Below are 20,286 nucleotides of genomic sequence, written 5' to 3'. Positions count from 1 at the left end.
GTAATTGTGCTATTGTTGTTGCTGTTAAGTTGTAGTAGGTATCTCCAGCGCCGACCATTCTGTTTTATGCAGTGTCTCAGCGTAGGAATGTCTGGGTCACAGGAGCGCTCTTGGTCAGTCAGCTTGTCAAATGTAAATTTTGTGAGCTGTCCCACATTGTTCACCGATTCGGTAAATTAACTTCCAAAGCTACTGTTGATACTTATCATGATTCCTTGTGGCACTGGATAGTCTGTTGTATAAATCAAGCACTAAAAGGAGTTCCCTGTTACAGTGAGAGTGCTATTAGCTACACACATTGCAACACCTTGATTGTAAGACCTCTCTGGACATGTAGGAAGATGTGGCTTATTGAGAAATTAGTTTTGTATCACAAAATGTACTTCTTTCTTTTTGTATTGTATTTCTTTAAAAAAAACAAAAAAAAAACACCCTGAGTGTTTTCCAGGTTGTTTTCTCTCACCATTTGCAGAGGCTCCTGGTGTGTGTGTGCAGTGAAGTGCTCCAGAACCTCTTCGTAATCACTGCGGTTGACATTGTTGCCGTTGACTTTTAGGATGACCTGACCAGGCTGAAGACCTGCGCCCGCTGCCTCCCATCCTACAATGTGTCAAGAGAGGGTCAGAGGTAAAATATCATTGGGTGGTATAAATACAGTGGAACAGTAAACAACACACATTTTATGATAAACATGAAATTCAAGTCGGAGACACAGGGGGCATTGAAAACATGTCTCCAACATCCATGTGAAAAATCTATTCTTTCAGACATATTTCGCTATGGAAATAAAATAAAAGTCCTTTTGGATTTGATTCCCATATCTGTAAATAACCTCTCCCCTTTTTTGCTCAACCAGGAAAACAAAATACTTGGCTCACGGTTGCAACACACTGTCAAGAGCTACTTATGGCTTTACAGCCTGGAAGTCCAATCAACACCAATACCAGGGCTGACATCACATGGTGCCAGCATTTACCAAGCTTTTGGGGCTATTTGACCCATGATTGGATAGCACACAGGGGGATTGATTTAGGAGCAGAAAAAGCACAATTAAAGAAGTGGAAGGAAAAAAATACTGCTCCTCTTACACCAGCAGGGAGCCAGACGTGAAAAGGGACACTGGGAAAGAAATAAAGGAAAAGGGAGAAAAAAAAACTTGGAAACGTAGAGGGAAGGAGGGAGATGGAGAAAAATGAGAATAACAGAAAGTGAATAAGTCCCTCTGCCATAATAATAGTAATAAAAAAATAAAATCCCATTGTTTGGCCAACCAGCAGCTCCTCCCCTCACTGATTTTGTACGTGTCCTCTCCTTCTCCTGTCTGGTTTACACACTGGGTTTCATTCCTTTTTCGACCTTTCATAAATCTCTCACTTTGTGTATTTCAAGACAGTTAAGGAGTTGCAAACATCTGGTTAAGGAGGGAGAAGGAGGAATTAGAAGGTTTTTTACCAGTTATCTATTGCTCCCTTTTTTAGCTGTGATTGCAGAGCTGTGTGTGCCTGTGTTAAAAGCAGTCTTTGGTATATTGAGGATTTGAACCCTGACCGCAGGCTGTCTGGCTGACAGGTGGCCATAAAAACCTAATAGCAGAACGTAACAGGTGGTTAGAGACTAGAGTTACCTCATGTTTTTCTGTGAATCTCTCTGAAAATGATTTGTCTTTCTGACACCATAACCATTTCCAAAGCATTTACTGACACTGATGCTGCAATAACAAGGTCAATATCTTGCAAATCCTTTTTCAGATATCCTGCACTATGAGCCATTAGCAACTTAATGTGACTAAACTCAAGAAAACATACATTTTATTACACCTCCCTGGGACATGTGATTTATCTAATGTAACACACACAACCTGATGGCAACCAGGTCTTTCTTTAACTCTATGCATGCAGCATACATACATAACATAACATAATTAAACTGTGTTTACGTGAAATTTGATGATGTGTTAATACAATTTCAAAAATGCAACTTTTTGTTTACAGGCTGTAATATGTAGGCTACTATTGCATGTGAAAAATGTGTTAGAATGTAAAATCTCTGGTGGTTCAGGAGGGAGCCTCATGTGACATCACTTAACTGGGGCCATAGGAGGAGAGCTTGTTGTGTAAACTCCTCATGTACCTCCTCGTGAAATGCACTGACTCCCTCTTTTATATTGAATTGTATTGTATTGCATCTGGTTTAGGAAGTCAGTTGACATAATCCGTTACTCACCTTTCCTGACAGCGTGGACATGAGGAGGGGCGGAGCCAGAAAGTCTGAAGGACAGGCTGTCTGGGTTGTCAGGGATCTTCACAATTCTGGGGAAGTAAACACCAGTGAGACCAGTGTATTGTGTGAATGTGTGTGTTTGTGTGCATGATGGATGGGTGTGTGTTCCCTCACTCCTTGGCCTTTGTGGCGACGAGCAGTCGCAGTGAGCGTCGTATGCAGAAGGACTGGCTGATCATGGTTTCCACTTCAGAGAGAGGTCTGAGGAACAGCAGGTCCTCATTGATGGTGTAGATCTTTCTGCCCACCTGCAGACCAGCCATCTGCACAGACAGTGTACAGTTATTTTTGGGTTACACCTTGTTTCAATGCCATATAATTGTAAGATTTTCTGCGAGAGAAGCTTTACCACCCATGTGTCCCAGTGAGAACAAAACTGTGTGCAGCACTAGGCTCAGATTACATATAATTCAAGTATTTTACCCATTTCATTTATTTCGAGTCCCATTAAAGTTAACGAGCCTCCAGGAAAGAAAATGTAAATACATGTTTCTAAAGGATATTCATTTGTCAGATGTAGAGCCTGACAATTAAGAATGAACTGAGCTAAATCAAAACAGCGATACCTGCTCAGTTTTCTCAAAAAAAAAAAGTCAATTATTCATCTTCCAGGGTAAGAATTGGGTTAGATTTTATATAAATATTGAATTGCGAACTTGTGATGACTGAAATTGTGATTGTGTTATGATAGGTGATGAGAGGGAATGGTAATTTTCATACAATTATTCTCATTTTCATTTAAAGAACATTTAAAATTACTGTGTGCTATGTGGCAGTGTAGATCTGTAAGAAAGCTTTCTTCAGTCTGTAGAATATGATGTGTATGTTAGGAGCATATTTTATTTGACACGTCTCCTGCATAAAGGATTACATTCAGGTTACACAATAATACACTGTGATTAATTTATAATTGTATACATTTTTTCTAAATTTGGTTCTGTGTGGAGCCAATTTGAGATCAAATGTGTTAAACAGACAGACACAAACAAATACAAAGAGAATCAGATTCCATTTCAAATGACAGAAGCACAGCTTCCCAGCCTACAGCACATTTTTACATGCAGTCATCCTGCACATCTTCAGTCATGTTGTGAGAATAATGCCGCCTCTGTACGTCTGCTGTGTGAGTCCAGTGTCCTGGGCACAGATCCGGTGGGGTGGCCTTGGCTAAGCCGGGCCCCAGCTCTGGATTACAGCCCAGGATGGAGGTAGGAATGACTGGGAGGAGTCACAGTCATCTGAGTGTGTGTGTGTGTGTGTGTGTGTTTCAGCCCCTTTCAGAGCCCCATGGGAATCAGCTGAGCTTCATTCACTGTGCTGGCACGCAGGCTGCGTCACAACTAGCAATCCTGTTATTTTGGTGGACGCGGGATGCATACCAGTGTGTAAGATGGAAAGGGAGACATAAAGAAAAAGGTGCAGAAGGGAGCAATAGAGAGAGGATTTACTGTGGTGGAAGCAAGCACAATGGAGAAGGAGGGAAAAAAAAGGATCATCCAGAGAGTTACTGAGGAGAGGAGCAATGTGGGGAAAACAGCAATGACTAAAATAGCAGAAAGCAATGGTTGAACTTGAACCAGGGGTACACAAAATGAAGAGATGATGAGGAAAGTATTAAGGACAAGGTTTTAATCTCGACCTTTAGAACAATTAGAGCTGCAGTTCAAATATAAAGAAAGTTAAAAGAATATATGAACAGGCTTTTGTAGCTGGAGGAATGTGCCAGAAACATGTCACAGTCTGACCAGAGTGGTGACATGAAGCAAATGCCATTAAGGCAGCAGTTCGACCTGAAGTGCAGGACCCACCATGGAGCCATTGTAGGGTGAGTGTGAAGTGAATATAGTTTATGTAGGGAAAATAAACAAGGGTTTGCTGGTGGAAAAGTCTGTAAAGTAGCCACAGTAGCTATTCTTGCCGTCTGTTCCTCAACACTATATAATCACGTAAAATTATATATTTTGACACAGTTTTATCTGTATTTTAAATTATACTGAACAAGTGAAATGGCTTGCACATGTGTGTGTAAGTGTTGCAAGTATGCACGGCTAATGGCACAACTGCCAATCAAAACTAAATCCTCTGAGGGGGAACGGATGGAGACTGACAGCAGCCGTCTAAACTGTAGACAGACATTACCTACTGGAACTAATACCCCAGGGCAAAGTGTGTGAGTGTGTGTGTGTGTGTGTGTGTGTGTGTGTGTGTGTGTGTGTGTGTGTGCGCTGACCATTACCTCAGCATGTGAGCCCTTGGTGACAGATTTCACCACAATTGCTTTGTTTTTCTCCTCAATCTCAAAGCCATAGTCTTCCTCCTCAGGGTGAATCTGACACAGAGAACATCACATCATTATTGGCACATCCATACGCGGTGACTGGAAGTCACACTTAAATAATCCTTAATGTCATGAGTAAGCAAATCATTATTCATCTGATCTGACTCACTATGCTCTAAAGACATTTTGCACACTTGGATATTATCTACCAATAACATCTCGCATGTCATTTGTTTAAATTTGCTACAATTAATCACTTTCCTTTTTTCAGAGGAATCACTTAAGTTGCTATGATACATCCCTTTCTTTGTGGGTGGCTTTTTTACTGTCTCTGCAATTTGTGCTTTTCATCGCGTGTCAGGTGTCTTTGCATCTGATGATGTGCTCTGCCTCTCGCGCTGTATTCTCCCGTGGGGCGAGGCTAAGTTAAACGCTGTCATCACCAAACACATTAGCCGGCATCCATTAGGTAAACTGCTGGGGCCATCTTCCTGCTGCATGGCCCTGATAAGACGGAGATCTCTGCTGTTACATTGGAGGAGATGGCTGTGGTACATATAAAGTGTTCCTGCACTTTGCTCCAGTCATGGCCAGGAGGGAGGATTAGTTCGGCTAATCAAGGAGAAAAAAAAAAGCACTTCCACTTCTTGTGCTAGATAGCAATCGTGCTTTTCACTCTAACATAAAAAAGGAAGCTGGTGGTGATCGCCTAAGTTTCCCTTAAGATATAGAACTTAACCAAACAACTAATATTCTGAGTGTCTGGAAAGTACTGAGTGTCTGGAAAGTACACACCCACTCATTTTATCTGCCAATATATACAGATAATTAATATTTCCTTTTGATAACAAATGACCCAAATTATATAAAAACAAAATGGCATTCTAAAAACCATGTTGCTGCTTTTACTGTAAAAAACAAACAAACTACAATGCAATACGAGTGTGTACATGTTCCAGCTCACCACCAGAGACTTGGCCAAGATGTTTTCGATGAGTTTGAAGTCACTGCGTTGGAGCTGCTTGCTTTTGGAGCTGGTTCCCTCCATCTCCTCATCCGCATAGAAACGGAAGAACTGGGACTCGTCTTTGAACTCACTCTTTTCCAAGACTGCAGAAGAAAACACACAGAGCATGTAATCACAAAGCCAATGCAGAAATGTAATGTGTGCATGTGTGTAAAACTCAGTGTTGGGCTGAGCCAGCACAGGAACATTATGGATGCTTCAATCGTCACAGCATGAAATTAAAATGAAACACAATAATTCTAATACAGATACTTGTAATGTTTCTCTGATAGAGAGCCAAGTTATTGAAATGTTGCTACTCATATCCATTTTGTCTGGCTCATGGTTAATATTACAAGTGTGTGTGTAGTTGTGAGACTGTGCCAAAGTGCCAAAGGTACCCAGGTGTTCAGGGATTTAGAGAACATGGCACCATCTGATGAACAAAAGCCTTCACACACTAATTACACACACCCACTTCCACTCACACTGGCCTCATGCCATTTCAAACATGAGTTATTTCCTCTGAGTCAGGGAGGCTGTGGCCATGTAACGTAGTAAATGGAGGGTGTGCTACTCCGGAAAACTCAGTCATACGCTGAAATCGCAAACTCAGCGAAATTACAACTTCAATGTCAAGAACAGCTAAGAATGACAAGCATCAAGGAAATTGTGTTAAGACTCATTTCGTCAGACATTTATTCACAGAAAGATGAATGTACGCAGTAAGATGCTCAGTAATAAAATCAAGGATGAAATACACGTTCTTTTATCCCACTTAATTCCAAATAATTTGATATTTGAGCATGACTTTGAAAGAACTCAATGTAACAGTATACAGTAACCAAACAGACACCGATTCTCTGACTCTGACAGCATTAGTTACACTTGTGAACTGTGGTTCAGAACATTAATAGTATTCACAATATTATTAAATTTAAATGACACATGTATATACATGTGGGCTTTTAAAGGAAATGTGCTCTGTATCAAGTAGCCTGAAGGGCAAAACGCCACAGGTGTGTTCACACCAGACGTGTAGACGAATGATGTAAGCAGGTACGGACAGATGAAAGACCTTTTAACTGTGTTATCTGTTCACAATGATCTTCCCACCACAGAGGAGACGCACAGGAAAGGAGAGATAAAGTGAGACAGAGGGAGAGAGAAGGGTAGAAGGGTAGTTCAAGAGGCAGCGAGCAGGTGACAGTGTCAGAAGTGCTGACTAAGGACTGAAGAGAGTGACAAGAGGTGAGGATAGATCAGGCGAGGTGTGCAGACTGACTGGCAAGAGTGGGGTTGTGACCTTACAGAAGGGCAGAGAAGAGGGAGGAATAAAAGAGAACAGGTGACTCTTTCCAACAGATGGTATTAAGAGGTAAGTGTGTGTGTGTGAGAGCCAATAAAGCAAGTGAAAAAAGGAGAAGAAAGCCACTCTCTGACAGCCAGGGAGGCGATGCATGTGTTTAAATGTATATGTTTGTCATAGTTTTGTCGAGTAGATTTCCAAACACACTTCACAAACTTTAAATAATGCACAATGTCATTTGAATCCCGCAAAGCAGTATCATGTGTCCCCTTATGTCATGCTAATGTTTCACTACTACCATGAAAACAAAGTGGTATATCAAATCACTTTAAACAAATGTCAAATAATAAACCTTCTTTCAATTAAATTTAAAGCCTTAACCATCAGTCATGGTTCAGTGCACCAACCCAGACAGTCGTGTAGCAAAGCCAAATAGATCAGGTCAGGGTACAGTGGTAATGCTATTTACGTTCAACATACTAGGCTGGAACAACGTGGTGGAGCGGCTTTTTTTTCCAGTGAGATTACTGAGACTTGGTTGGGCTCAAATGTAATCATTTACAATATTCCTTTTTTAACCCATGACAGCATGACAGAGGAAAGGCTAATATTAAATATGTATGTGTATAGAGAAAGAGTGATTGGAGAACCAGTCCTTCTCTGGTTCTCCAATCAATATGTAGTGCAAGGGTATAAGTTCCAAAAATAAAAGACTTTTCTACACTGTGTATTTAAAAAGAAAAACAAAAACAAAACAAACAAAAAAAACCCACAGCTCAGCTCATGTGTGTTTATACAGCCTTCATGTATGTGTGCATGTGACAGAGCATTTGACTGACCGTGGTGCATGAAGCCATTGTTGCAGAGCCCCACACCCAGTGTCACGGCGTCCTCTCGGGTCGTGCAGTCTCCCTGGAAAGCCAAATCAATGACGCACACAGTCAGTCACCTCCAACACACGTCGACACCTTCTCATGCTCAGCAGACTACAGCACAGCTGGGCCCGATTTATCCACGTATGTGTTGGTGTGAAGATTATTTGTGAACCCAGATGTGTAAATAAATGTGTGTTGGAAAAACAGGCACTGATGGATCAGAGGATGGATTTAACACTACACAAAGTGCTACACGCTTTTCCCTAATTACATTTAAATGCAAAGAGCACAACTGACTAACACACATTTAGATTTTCAGTAAGACATGCGTGACAATTCAATAAAAAAAGTAACATTTTTAAATTTAGATCTGTAATTAAAATAGCAGGAATCTCTCTCCAAACCTAAGGTTTCTGAAACCCTTCTGCAAAATGAAAATAATGACATAGATTGTGAAGTCAATACCACTAAAAGATGGACCCTACACAATTATTTGTTGCTCAGTTGTTATGACTCTCTTATAAACACTCCCTGTGCCTAGTATTGGATTTTGTGTTGTTTAGATTAAGACAGTGATCATACTGTACCTGTGAGAGAAGCCAGTCCACCAGTTTGCTTGCAGGCACCACAGATTTAAAGGTTTTCAGATGGTGGTCTCTGTCCCTACAGAAGCAAAAAAAAAGGGATTTACAAAAATATACTTTCAATTACTCACTACAGGAGGCATGACAAGTTTAAAGTCAGCAGCTTTATATACATGTTTTTTAACAGATAAAACCTCTCTATGGGTCACAACATTACCACTCTACACTTCTGCTACAGACAGAAGAGAACATCTGTATCATCGTTTTTCTGTTGGAGAGGTACAGTTCTGTGGTTCGACAGCATTCTAAATCCAGCCAGAACAAAAACACTCATTGTCCTTTTAACTTAAAATGTTTTTTCTGCTTTCACACAAACATCTGTGGTCGAAAGATTTCTTTAACATGTAAACACGAGAAGCAGGAGACGCTACAGAGGAAGTGTGGTTAGTATCGCATCCGATAAAATTGAACATCCTCTACTTGCTTGAACATCACAACACTGCCAGTAAATCATGGGTTGTATCTGAGGCACTTATAATCTGAACTGCTATGTTCAGAAATGAATCCAGATACAACGACTAAGATGTGTGCAGATCATTAGCACAAAACATGTCTCTTAAAACCACAGAAAAAGTGGACTTCCTCTGAACATAATTTGTCCTCTATATCAGTGGCAGCATCCTCCTCACCTGGAGAACATCTGCGGCATCCTCAAGATTGATTAGATTATTAATCTTATTCACTGAATTGTATTGCTATCGCTTTATGATGATTCATAAAATGCAGTACATCCGTCACATAAATATTATAATTAACCGGATCTGTTTACCATGACAATGTAGGGATACATTTAAAAAGGCCAGGCCACATTGTATAATATAATAATAATAAATATTGTCTCTGTATGTTAATAGGATTTAGACCAAAAGCTCTTTGTTTGCACGGACGGTGAACCCGAGGCACTTGAGCGATAGAGGTACAGATAATATGAACATAAGAAGGTATGAAGGGAAGAACTGCAGAGGACAGTGAAAGTGTCTGTGTGTTTGAGGGGATGTCAAAGCCAGACAATGCATATTTCATATGCTTCTGTATAAATAAATGAAAACTTCTATTCTGACTTGCTTTAGGTGGTAATTAAGTCGTACAAGTAATTAAGGATAACAACACTGATTCAACCATAAAGAAAGTTGGGTAAAGAAATCAGGTTAACAGTGATAGAATTAAACAGAAAAATGTAGGACTGATGAAGTGCTGTGTCACTACACAAACAGAGGGTCTTACATCCTGGGGATGACTTTAATGTTTATACTATTATTATTTATATGTTGTTCTACTGCGGTGTTTTTAGATTTCTCAGTACATGAGCTGTCTACGTAAGCATAAAACTGAGATGGTGTGTGTGTATTTATGTATGTGAATAAGACGTGGGGTTTAATGGAGAATCCTTATTTGGCCTCCCAATTTTTGAAAACATAAAAATGAACTAACACGCTGTATATTCAATAAACCCATCACAATGTAGTGGCTCGCAATAAAAAAAAGTATTTTTAATCCTTTAAGAGCAACCTCAGTTAAGCCTGGAATCATAAAACCATGTCCTCTTCTCCTCCTCGAGCTGAACTAAAATCTCAAAGACATGCACCTACAGCAGCTGAAGCTTGGCACTGTGTCGAGGTCGGAGGGGAGAGAGGTTTTGAGGGCTGTCATCCTTGGCAGTTCTACTGTTTGTTCAGTCATTATAGCAATGGTGATGTGGGCTGAATGTGAACCCTTTATGAATATGCATTCATGCACCTGGAAAGTGGGAACATTAGCATATATGGGAAGGAGGAGGAGGAGAGAAGGGCAGGTACTTACTTGATGACAGGCGTGTGGAGGCTGTGAAGGCGGCAGTACAGCCTGACGCCCTGAAAGAGAAGAAAATCCCAAGCCACTGAGTCATAGAGCATACACACCTTGAGAAAACATGTACGAGTGTAGCTTCAGGACATGAGATTTCACTTCATTAAAATGGGTCTAAGAACAGATATAGGCCAACATCACCAATGTGTAATTATTTCCAAACTGTGTCACTTTTTTTTAACATGCATTTTCTTATTGAGATTTCTCTGGATGATCCCCAGAGGATTATATTTGAATACATCATCATCATGGGTTACACTTGTATGAACTTACGAAGAAAAAATGTGTATGTTAAATACAGGCTTTAGATATAATGTAAGGCTTGGAACTACATTTACCTTTGACATAATGTCCTCCATTTCACTGCGGGCCTTGTAGGTGCCGTCATCATAGCGGAAGCGGTACAACACTTGCTCGTTCTTGAACTGGTGCTTGTCCGACACTGAAAAGTCACCAGAAGGAGAAAATGTCACATGAGCTGGGCTAATTAAAGGTTGGGTGTTCTGCCTGCTTTTTTTCACAAGCAGTTATATTATTGTTCATATAAGGCATCATTACAGTCACATAAATAAACAGCACTTTTAGTTTTAGCTCTTCCCTATACCCCATGTCCTCACCTCCTCCTCCCCACAATCCCTAAAAAAATCTGATTTAGGAAATAGCTCTATACTCTTCCATGTCTTTATTATTATTATTATTTTATGTATATATATATATATATATATACATACAGCTTGTCTACATTCACTTAGGAAGGACAGCAACTATGTTCCCGTCAAGTGTCACATAGAAGAGGCTAGAATTATCATGGGCACGTCTGAAGGCATCACTACATTTGCATTGCACTGCATTTGGTTTGGCCAAAATGATTTCTGAATAAACACAGGTAGATGCCATTCCAATTACTCAATATCTGTTGTCAGAGTTGAATCACGCGCATACCGACTCCACCTTTAGAATAACTTTTGCAAAGTGAGGACAACCTCAGGCAGCAAACAGACATGTTTCATAACTATAATGGAGCTCACAGTTTTTGAAGATCTCAACATCTCAATGAAAGCAGATGTTTGATGATTAGAAGCCTTTTCAATCGACCTTTACTTCACTTCAGCATGGATCTTTAACTGGCTGGGTCTGATTGTGTAAGTTACACACTTCCTACAGTGCTTCTACCCATTCACTAAATTCACACAGTACAAGGGCAGGCATTCAGGTGCAAGAAAATGTTGCATATTATTGCTTTAATGTCTTCCTGTGCCAACAGTTTTATAGTTCCAATCTGGTGAGGAAGGCAAATGTTTGGAGAAAACACTGCAGTTGTAAATAAATGTTTGTGTTGGGTAAGTCATGTCATTCAAATAATCAACATGGCAGACAGCAGCCAGTTCTCATAAAAAGAAATCTCCAAACCCGCATTAATTAACCCACAATCGTAAAAAATAACTACTTACTTTCAATCTTTGCAGCACTGAAGACAGAAAAGGACTATTATACGATTATGCTGGATAAACTGATGTCTGCTGGAAAAGTTGACAATAAAATATGCCAAAAAAGAGGCAGTTTGGTTCCACCACAACAAGTTGGCATGGGCTCAAACAAGCAGCTGGTTTTCTCAGTCTAGACTTAAAATGCCCTCAAAGCCAAAGGGAATGCACCACAAAATCAGACATTGTAAATTTGTCATATGTGGAATTTAAACTACAAGATATTGAACTACTACACTACATGATGGATGAATTATTACAAGAGTGTGGGCAAATGTCTAAACTGCAAACAGTAGGAGTAGGAGCAGGGGTGTTCACAGGCTCCAACATGTACAACTATTTGGATAAAGTTTGCATTTGAACTATAAATGCATGTGTCTCTCCTTTATGTCTCATAAAAAATATTGCACATCTCAGTAGTTGTAGAAAGACAGATTATATTCACTTCTCTGTCACCTAACCTGTCTATGTCTGACTGAATCATTGGTGGTACCTTCTCTACACCTTGCCTGCGGGGCACAGGCCTCTCCAGTTTGCCCACAAAGCCTCACTGCTATCCCACAGAGCCCTGTGTGTCATTACTGTATCTCTCTGTGGTTGTGGGCTCCTGTGAGGGAGGATTTCAGGGGATTTTCCACAGGTATTAAGGAACATGAACGTTAGATCTCAGCAAATTTTGCTGGAAGGGCAGTGGCTAGAAATCGTCACAGTGGTTTGCAATTGCAAATGTACAAGATCCCCATCAGCAACCTTCTGGACAAGCATCTCCATACATTATTTATGGCATTTTGTGTGTGTGCGCGTGTTTAGTTTCTAACAGAATAATTCTGGTTAGCAGGGTCCAATGTCATAAAATTAGGGAAGCGGAAATAATAAATATTATAACACATATTTCAATAAAAACGATTTATTACCACTGGTATTTTTGAAAGATGTTCATTTTTAAAATGATCTGTCCTCACATGTGACGTTGCACAGGAAGTGAGGGACACAATCATAACATGAATGAGTGATTGAAACAATTATAGAAGGAAAATGTAGAGAGAAGAAAACAACAAGCAAGATGAGAGGAAGGGGTGGAAAAAAAACAACATTAAATCATAACAAAAACATGACAAGAGGACGTACAAGCAGTAAAAACCATCAAAGAATAGAAGATAGAGAGATTTATATATAAGAAGGGGAGTTGTTTTTTTTGGTCTCACCGTGGTGTATGATTCCATTTTCCAGTAAGGCTTGTCCCAGATTGACTCCTTCTTCAGGTTTACTGATCTCTCCACTCTCTATCAGCCATGACACAAACTCACTGGGAACACAAGACGAAGAATACATGGTGAGGGGGGGGGTGTTAGCGCGAAGCGATAATTCGTTCACTCTTTTTGATTTGGAAATCTTTGGAAACATGGACAACATGCTGTGCTGCCATGGCACAGGGTTTTAACATCAGTCACAGAACAGTCAAGGCAGTGTGGGTGCCACGTTATCACTGTTTTCTTACCTCTATTTTCATTCACAATATTTGTTTTATCAAGGGCAATATAATATAATATAATATAATATAATTTTACTTGTACAGTATTTCAATTATGAAATACATGATGCATTTAGTGTTTACGTAGTAGTATGTCTTGCAAGGTGATCCTGCTGTTTTCACTCAGCTCATGCAACACAACCAGGCTCTTGGATCACAGGGCTGTTGAATGCCATCAGTGTGGGATACGACGGCTGCAGGTGAAACATGGATCAACCATCTGATTCTAACCACTTCAGCTCTGCTCATGTCTTTTCACACTCTGTGTGCACTGAACAAATGTTTGAAGGAGAAAATGACCGTCTCCCCTTCTTCTTCTCGTCCCCATCGTTCATTCTGCAGAGTAACATACAGTAACTTCACCAGATGATGATGAGCAGTGAACCGGAGAGGGCAAGAAATCTGTGGTTTGTGGATTTGCATTGATAGTATACAAGGTGTATATTCACATGTGTGTATATAAAGTCACTTATGGGCATACGATTTTAGTGTGTGGAAGATCAGAGAAATGTGGACACAATCCATCTGCCACTTGTTTTTTTTCGTGCCCTCACAGCACATTCTGTCATAATTAATAAACAGATTGTTTCCCTGTTTTCTGCCAGGTACATGCTATAATCTGTTAACATCATATTAATAATGATGAATCAGATTTTTATAGTGCTTTTCAGGTCACTGAAAGACCCTTTAACAAGATAACAAAAGATGATATGTCCTGTATGTGTTTGGGCTCTTGGTGCCTTTCTTAATTTTCTGTATGCGTTTGCTGTCCTTCTCTTATGTTCATTAATGGGAATATAAGTACGGGCCTGTATGGTCGTTTTTGTTGTAAACGAGCACTGTGGATTACATCATATTTATTAGCAAATGCAACTTGAACATGCACTAATTTAGCAGTACGTGTGCAAGCCAAGTTAATGTACTTTGCTGTGTTTACCAATGAAAACATGGATGCCACTGTGTCATTATCACACAGCAACTTCAATTTCCAAAGGAAATTAAGTTTAACAAGGAAAAACAAAATGCGTCTCTAAACATTAAATGTGTTTTCTAAGCTCTTCCTTCTCTTTACCACTCACCATTCATCTTAATTTGTTCCAGCTCCGTTTCCTTTGTGTATTGCATCGTGGGATGAGGGTGTAAATCAACAGCACATAAGTATTTTAGCTGCGGTTGTATACACTGAAACATAGTGGCTGCTTATAAATTTCACATAGTATGGAATTGAACCAGAGCAAATGTATTTTCCCACGAGGGATGGAAAAATATATTCAGGAAAATTGTGGAAGCTTATTTTCCTTAGAGTTAGACTCCATTTTCTCCTAGCTTAAGATTTTCTCTTAGAAGGTGATGACATGATATGATGATACTCAACAAGCACTGGCACAATAAAAGGGAAATGTAAAGTGTTAACACAAACAGTTTTCCCATTTGGATGGAAGACAAATGATGGAATTATTCTATCAAGGTGATAGGGATCTGTCAGTATCTCCGTTTAATGCAACAAGCACTCAAACTGTGCCTGGCACTAATTTCATCAAAAGGCCAAATGCAGAGCTAATGCGAGATTGCACTCATCGGCAGGAAATGGCTGAGTGATACAGTGAGGAAAGTGGTTGATAGTTGAAAATGGAATAAGACTGAGTGAAGGAGGCAGACAAACAACTGTGACACTACATGAATGAGGCAAAAGAAGGAATTACTGACATGTTGGCAAACAGTGAAATTTAAACCATCTGGTACTGTTCTGGCACTGCCTCTGAACTCTGACCTACAAGTAAGTGAAAGAGGGAAGATTAAACACTATATCCTATTTAAGACAGTAATAATGAGCTGTTATTAAATACTCAAAGCTCTGACGTGGGTGCTGGCTGCTGTCACACCCCGACACGCAGAATGTTATTCCTGGAAAAATCTCATGATTCAGACTTTTCAATGAAGTCCATCAGGCAAAACAAGAAAAAACAACAAGATCTTCTAGAAGCACCATTATTTTTATGCAGGGCTCTTTAAATGCACTTCATGGCAGTGAGTCAATAAACTGTTACTGTCTGTCTACTACATTTACATTAAAATAAAATTATTAAATCTGGTGTATGTGCTCAATAGTAAATTGAGAGGCAATGGTAGCAGTATTAATGGTTGTTCACTGCTTCCAAGACCAGGCATCAGTCCCCGTTGGATTATTGCACAGTTTTATTTATTTATTTTTACTTCAAGGTGGAGCTGGAAAGAATTTTAATTGTGACTCAATATCACGCAACTGCTGCTGGGTGTGTGGAGCAACTGAGAGAAAAATAGGCAAGTCTCTCATTGTGTATTCACTGCAGTGAAACATCCAGGGGACAGAGAGGCAAATGGATTGTTGCAGTGCTTTAGTTAAAGGTCCTCTGTTGATGATGAAAGAATGAATGTGCGAGTATATATGTGTGTGTGTGTGTGTGTTTTTGATGATACGAGTGTGTATGTGTGGAGAAACTTAGCCCTTACTATGACCCATGTGAGGAGACTATGAGCGGGGCTCATTACAGAGTTTGGGCATTTTGCCAGGATGTGGGGAGGCTGAATACCAGCTCTTTTTGAGAGCCAATGCTGATCTTACGTAACAACAATTTGTAAAGACACCCCCCTTGTGAACAGCATGGCACTGCAGTCACAGAAATGGAACCAGAGGAAATCAGGCACTAAGGAGGCAAATGCACTTACTTTCCCATGAAGCACTTAGGCACAATGCTTAGCTTCCTGCGTCTATCCTTTATCAGGTGCCGGCTCTTGGTCATCATCATGTGGTAGAGCTTCTCTCCTTTCTCTGCAATCATCACATAGGCATCCCGTTCCATTCCCAGTTTGAGACCTACAATGCAAAAGAGACAATCAGACTCAGGAAAATGTGTCACGTTTTATGCACTTAACTAATGTGGAGAAAATATTTTGTAGTGAGTGTTGACAGAAAAAGGGAAGGGAGAATCTTAGTCCAGAAAAGTGGCTGCATCTCAATGCCAAGAAAAACACAGCACACCCATAACAGGACACAAATGTCAACTTGCTTTCTATAGCTACAGTATTTACACATAATGACCCAAAAGGCAAAGGCTGTCATGGTGTTGTTAGAGGAGACAAACGGGCCTTTGCATCGACAGCCTGGTTGTGTTCTGGTATTGTGCCTATGGAGTGAAGCCAGGATCAGAGCATGGTTGCTTGGGTCTCCCACAACCTTCTGAAACAAACCCAAGATGTTAATCTCCCCTAGACAAGTTGTCTTTAGAGTAAATAAGGTTCAGGACAGCGTTATCTTGATCTTGTTTCTGTGCTGTTTTGCTTACTATTATTCCTCTGTGGTAAAGTAGAGCATGTGAGGGCCCATTGTGAGGCCTGCCGCCCCAGTAAAACCTCTCGGGCAAAGAACACACTGTATGAGCTGCTTAACCCCATTGTGAAGATTAATGAATTTCTGAATTATTCTTGTGATACTTTGACTTTAGGCAACTCAAATCTGCTCCACTGTGACTCCATAAGCTGCCTGACTCAACTAGATTAAAACATTTTCTCAATTACCGGGCAGCTACAATAAGCCTGATAGATTCTATCTCAAATAATAATATCTGGACACAAATCTAAATCTATGATGGCAGACTATCCCATAGGACTCCTCCAGTAAACCTTTCAACTTATAGCATGTAATTTGTGCCACTATTGGGTCCCTCAATCAAAACAATAAATAAAGACAGAGTGAGATGGCATTAAAAAGCATGTGGAATGATTGGAATGATGATCTGATTCCTCCAATCAAACGAGATCATTAGTGACAAATACAGAGAAATACAAAAGACATCACACTGGCTAACTAGCAGTGTCAAATATTTCTTTCCTCATTCTGACATTTCATAAGGGGTTTGCCCTGGAAATTACAGCAGAAACGGAAAAGCAGTTGACGTGAGTAAATGTTTACTAAAGTGAAAACTTTCCACTACCTTGAATAGAAATTTGGATTTCTGTGAATTTGTGTTGGAAACTTTTTGACAAATGCAAGTACACTACTAAACAAAATGGATCGTATCAGCCCAGCTGTTTTTAGATCATTTAATGCAGACATGTTAGATAATAGTGCACACTTTAGTTGCCATAGTGCCTGCTCACTGGCCGCTCAGCATGCAGAGCCAGTAACTTTATAGTTCCTTTTCTTTTCAAGTCTTTTAATCTTGGTGACAATCAATTATTATCATTTTGAGTCAGTTTTTTTTCCCTCAATTAAAAAAGATAATTTGATGGTAGACAACTGAGTGTCGGGGTGGAGGAACCAGCCTAGTGAAACAGAGTGTGGTTGGACAAGCAATGTTAACAGTTAAATGACAAGCTCTTAAAGCCAATTTTCCCATTGAGTCTCCAGCATTTTGCGCTGGCCGCCTGTGATAGAGGTGGGGTTATATTGCATTTGACAGCAGCTGGAGTACACTTAAACAATGAGTGTCATTGAACAACAGACGGGGTCTGTCCAGCGCTGAGGCCCCTCAGCCTCTGGTCCAGCTGTCAGAGTTTGTCTTGTGCAGCTTCTCGTCTTCCTGTTCTCATTGGCATGAGCTAATACTCCGCTGCATTATCTGACACGCCCACGCATTTTCCCCGACATTTCCATGAGAACAATGATACGACAGCACACCTCCAGCTGGCAGTTAATGGACAACTAAAGCCTGATGAGAGGTTCAAAGTGATGTGTATAACATAAGGAAGGACCACAGCAAATACGTTGAAAAGGTCACATTAAACGAGGATTGTGAGTAAATGCAATAATGCATGAACAGGGGAAGGAGAAAAAAAAAACTGCAGCCAGAATTTATGGCATTTAAACGTTATCATGAAACTGTCTAGACTGGAGTTAAGAGGTTGAGTGAATGGGAAGCACAGAGCTGAGCGTGGAGAGGGTAAATGAAAGTGAGTGTGGGGATTGGGCACTGTGACTGATCAGGCATCTGTTAGCCTCAGGTCGATTTCCGCCAGGTCGAAACTTAACACCACAAGCTGTAGTGCACTCCTTCATACTTATCTGTACCCTAAAACCCTTTCATCAAAGGATCAGATGAGGGTGATGTCAACCATTGCTGCCAAACACTCGCTGTTTAAATCGGAATGGAACGTTTAAAAACGTTTGACAACTTCACACCACATAAGTGCAAAGCTACAAACCGGTGAAGTGCACACAGTGATAATCAGCAAAATTATTTTCAACAATTCAGGGATACACTTTCGATTTGAAGACATCAAAGCTATCAGGTGACCTGTTGTGTACGGCCCCATATGTGGTTAAAGCCTTTCACACTGTTTAATGCACAGGACATAACAAAGACAGATGGCCAGTGCTGAACAGGTGGGGACAGATTTAACGACAATAGAGGGAAGTTGCACAATTAAGGCAGCAACAAGAGTATCATTTTGCACTACTAATCTTAAATTAGTGGTGGAGGAGATTTTACTTTCCATCAGTGCATTAAGTATTTCTCTAAGTGGACTTTTGGATGAGACCACTTCTACGCTAATTTAAATTAGTTCCAGATTCATTGTGTGGCTGCAAAACAAACTGATTATTCAACTCAAGTTTAATGTCTATCCCAAAGACAAAATATTTATTGCTGTAAAAATAGAATCGGACGACTTAAAGGTGAAGTGTCTTACATAAATGTGCTTCACTTGTTTTTCTTTTTTTCATTTCTATTTAAAGCATCTGACCAAGATACAGTTTTGTTCTGTTTGTGAATGAGAGACATGATCTGAGTAAAGTCACTCGCCACACAGCGATTTGATTAGCCAAATACCTGGAAAGTGAAGAACAGACAAAACAGCAGCCTCTACCTCGTGCACAATTCATCCAGTGCAACTCTGTAAATGTCATATCACCTAAGCTCTGTTTATGAAACAAAAACAGGCAGCTGGTTTAATGTGGGGAAAAAATACTGCATCCATCCAGGGTCATAAGCACATCCACAGTCATTCCTGTGTGCCACCTAAGGAAAGGCTGATAGGCTGTAGTTATGCTGCCAGCCAATCTTTCTACTATTGAATATCTGCTGATGAGGAGTTCCAGTCAGATACCTGTGTTTGCCCAGATAACGGAGCTGCACAGCTCACAATAATAAAAAAAAGGTCACTTTCAGTAAAATAAATACAATTCCTACTGTGAGGCTGCAGACACCACTGATGGAGAAGAAAACAAGAAAATAACAGTGAGGGAAAGCTAACTGTAGCGAAACCAGCACTGTGTTTACAACATGTCGTTAGTTGGTGACCAAAATGTTGACAATGTTCTTGACGTGTTTATTTAACAGATAGTTCAAGATACCAGAGCATGTCCTTCTATATTATGTACAAATACTCCAGAGTTAGAGTGACATTCACCTGCTTTTGTGTTTCGGTGTGCGACGCACCAAATAGTGGGGACAAAGTGAAGCTGATCAAAGAAGACAGTCATTTAAATTAGTCTACAACAGTCTACGGCTGAGCTACATTAGGGACCTGATCGGTGTGATCTGATATCAGATCCCTCTGATCCAACCCATGAGAATGGCTTCAAGACATTGCTCGTTTATCATCTCGTTTATGACATTCAGAGAAAACACAACTGCAGTACAGTACAGCTCACACTACAGCGTCCCTCCCTTCTCTCTTGAGGATAAATAAGGGAATGCTTACTGGTTTCATGCTGCAAGTCACACAAACCAGAAGTGCCATAAAAATGGCTTTTATAAGAAGTGCTACTCACTCTCTCTCTGCTCCCGTTCCCTCAAGATGGCGTCGAGCCACTTCTGCTTGTCCTCTGCATGTTTGGCCATGCAGACAAACCACTTGTTTTTTGCTGTGTTGTGGATCTTCCAGCCGTTCGTCACTGTGTAGTTGTTGCTGTGATAGTCCGCTGCAAGGAAAAAAACTGTTTTAATAATAATTTAAAAAAAAAATTATTCAAATGGGAGAGGGTCATTGTGAAAATAATTAAAAGGCATAATAAAAGAGAGCTTAAAAGAGTTTTCTAGGCCTTTCATTTTAAT

At 40.2% G+C, this 20,286-nt stretch overlaps 1 protein-coding gene across 1 annotated transcript in view; it reads right to left on the bottom strand.

The window, feature by feature from the left end:
• The window catches only part of prex1 (phosphatidylinositol-3,4,5-trisphosphate-dependent Rac exchange factor 1), an 80,065-nt gene that overhangs the window by 21,566 nt on the left and 38,213 nt on the right, over nucleotides 1-20,286 (bottom strand). Inside the window, exons 9-20 of the mRNA XM_083895187.1 lie at nucleotides 20,004-20,153; nucleotides 15,959-16,106; nucleotides 12,927-13,027; nucleotides 10,576-10,679; nucleotides 10,193-10,242; nucleotides 8,336-8,411; nucleotides 7,713-7,785; nucleotides 5,523-5,668; nucleotides 4,517-4,609; nucleotides 2,395-2,543; nucleotides 2,224-2,309; nucleotides 464-600 (exon numbers count right to left, since the gene is read on the bottom strand). Coding sequence (XP_083751313.1) covers nucleotides 464-600; nucleotides 2,224-2,309; nucleotides 2,395-2,543; nucleotides 4,517-4,609; nucleotides 5,523-5,668; nucleotides 7,713-7,785; nucleotides 8,336-8,411; nucleotides 10,193-10,242; nucleotides 10,576-10,679; nucleotides 12,927-13,027; nucleotides 15,959-16,106; nucleotides 20,004-20,153 — 1,313 coding nt within the window. The remainder of the gene's footprint in view (nucleotides 1-463; nucleotides 601-2,223; nucleotides 2,310-2,394; nucleotides 2,544-4,516; nucleotides 4,610-5,522; nucleotides 5,669-7,712; nucleotides 7,786-8,335; nucleotides 8,412-10,192; nucleotides 10,243-10,575; nucleotides 10,680-12,926; nucleotides 13,028-15,958; nucleotides 16,107-20,003; nucleotides 20,154-20,286) is intronic.

The sequence above is a fragment of the Microchirus variegatus genome (genome assembly GCF_963457635.1).
Source record: "Microchirus variegatus genome assembly, chromosome: 9".
NCBI lineage: Eukaryota > Metazoa > Chordata > Actinopteri > Pleuronectiformes > Soleidae > Microchirus > Microchirus variegatus.
This window is presented reverse-complemented; position numbering and strand designations above follow the sequence as displayed.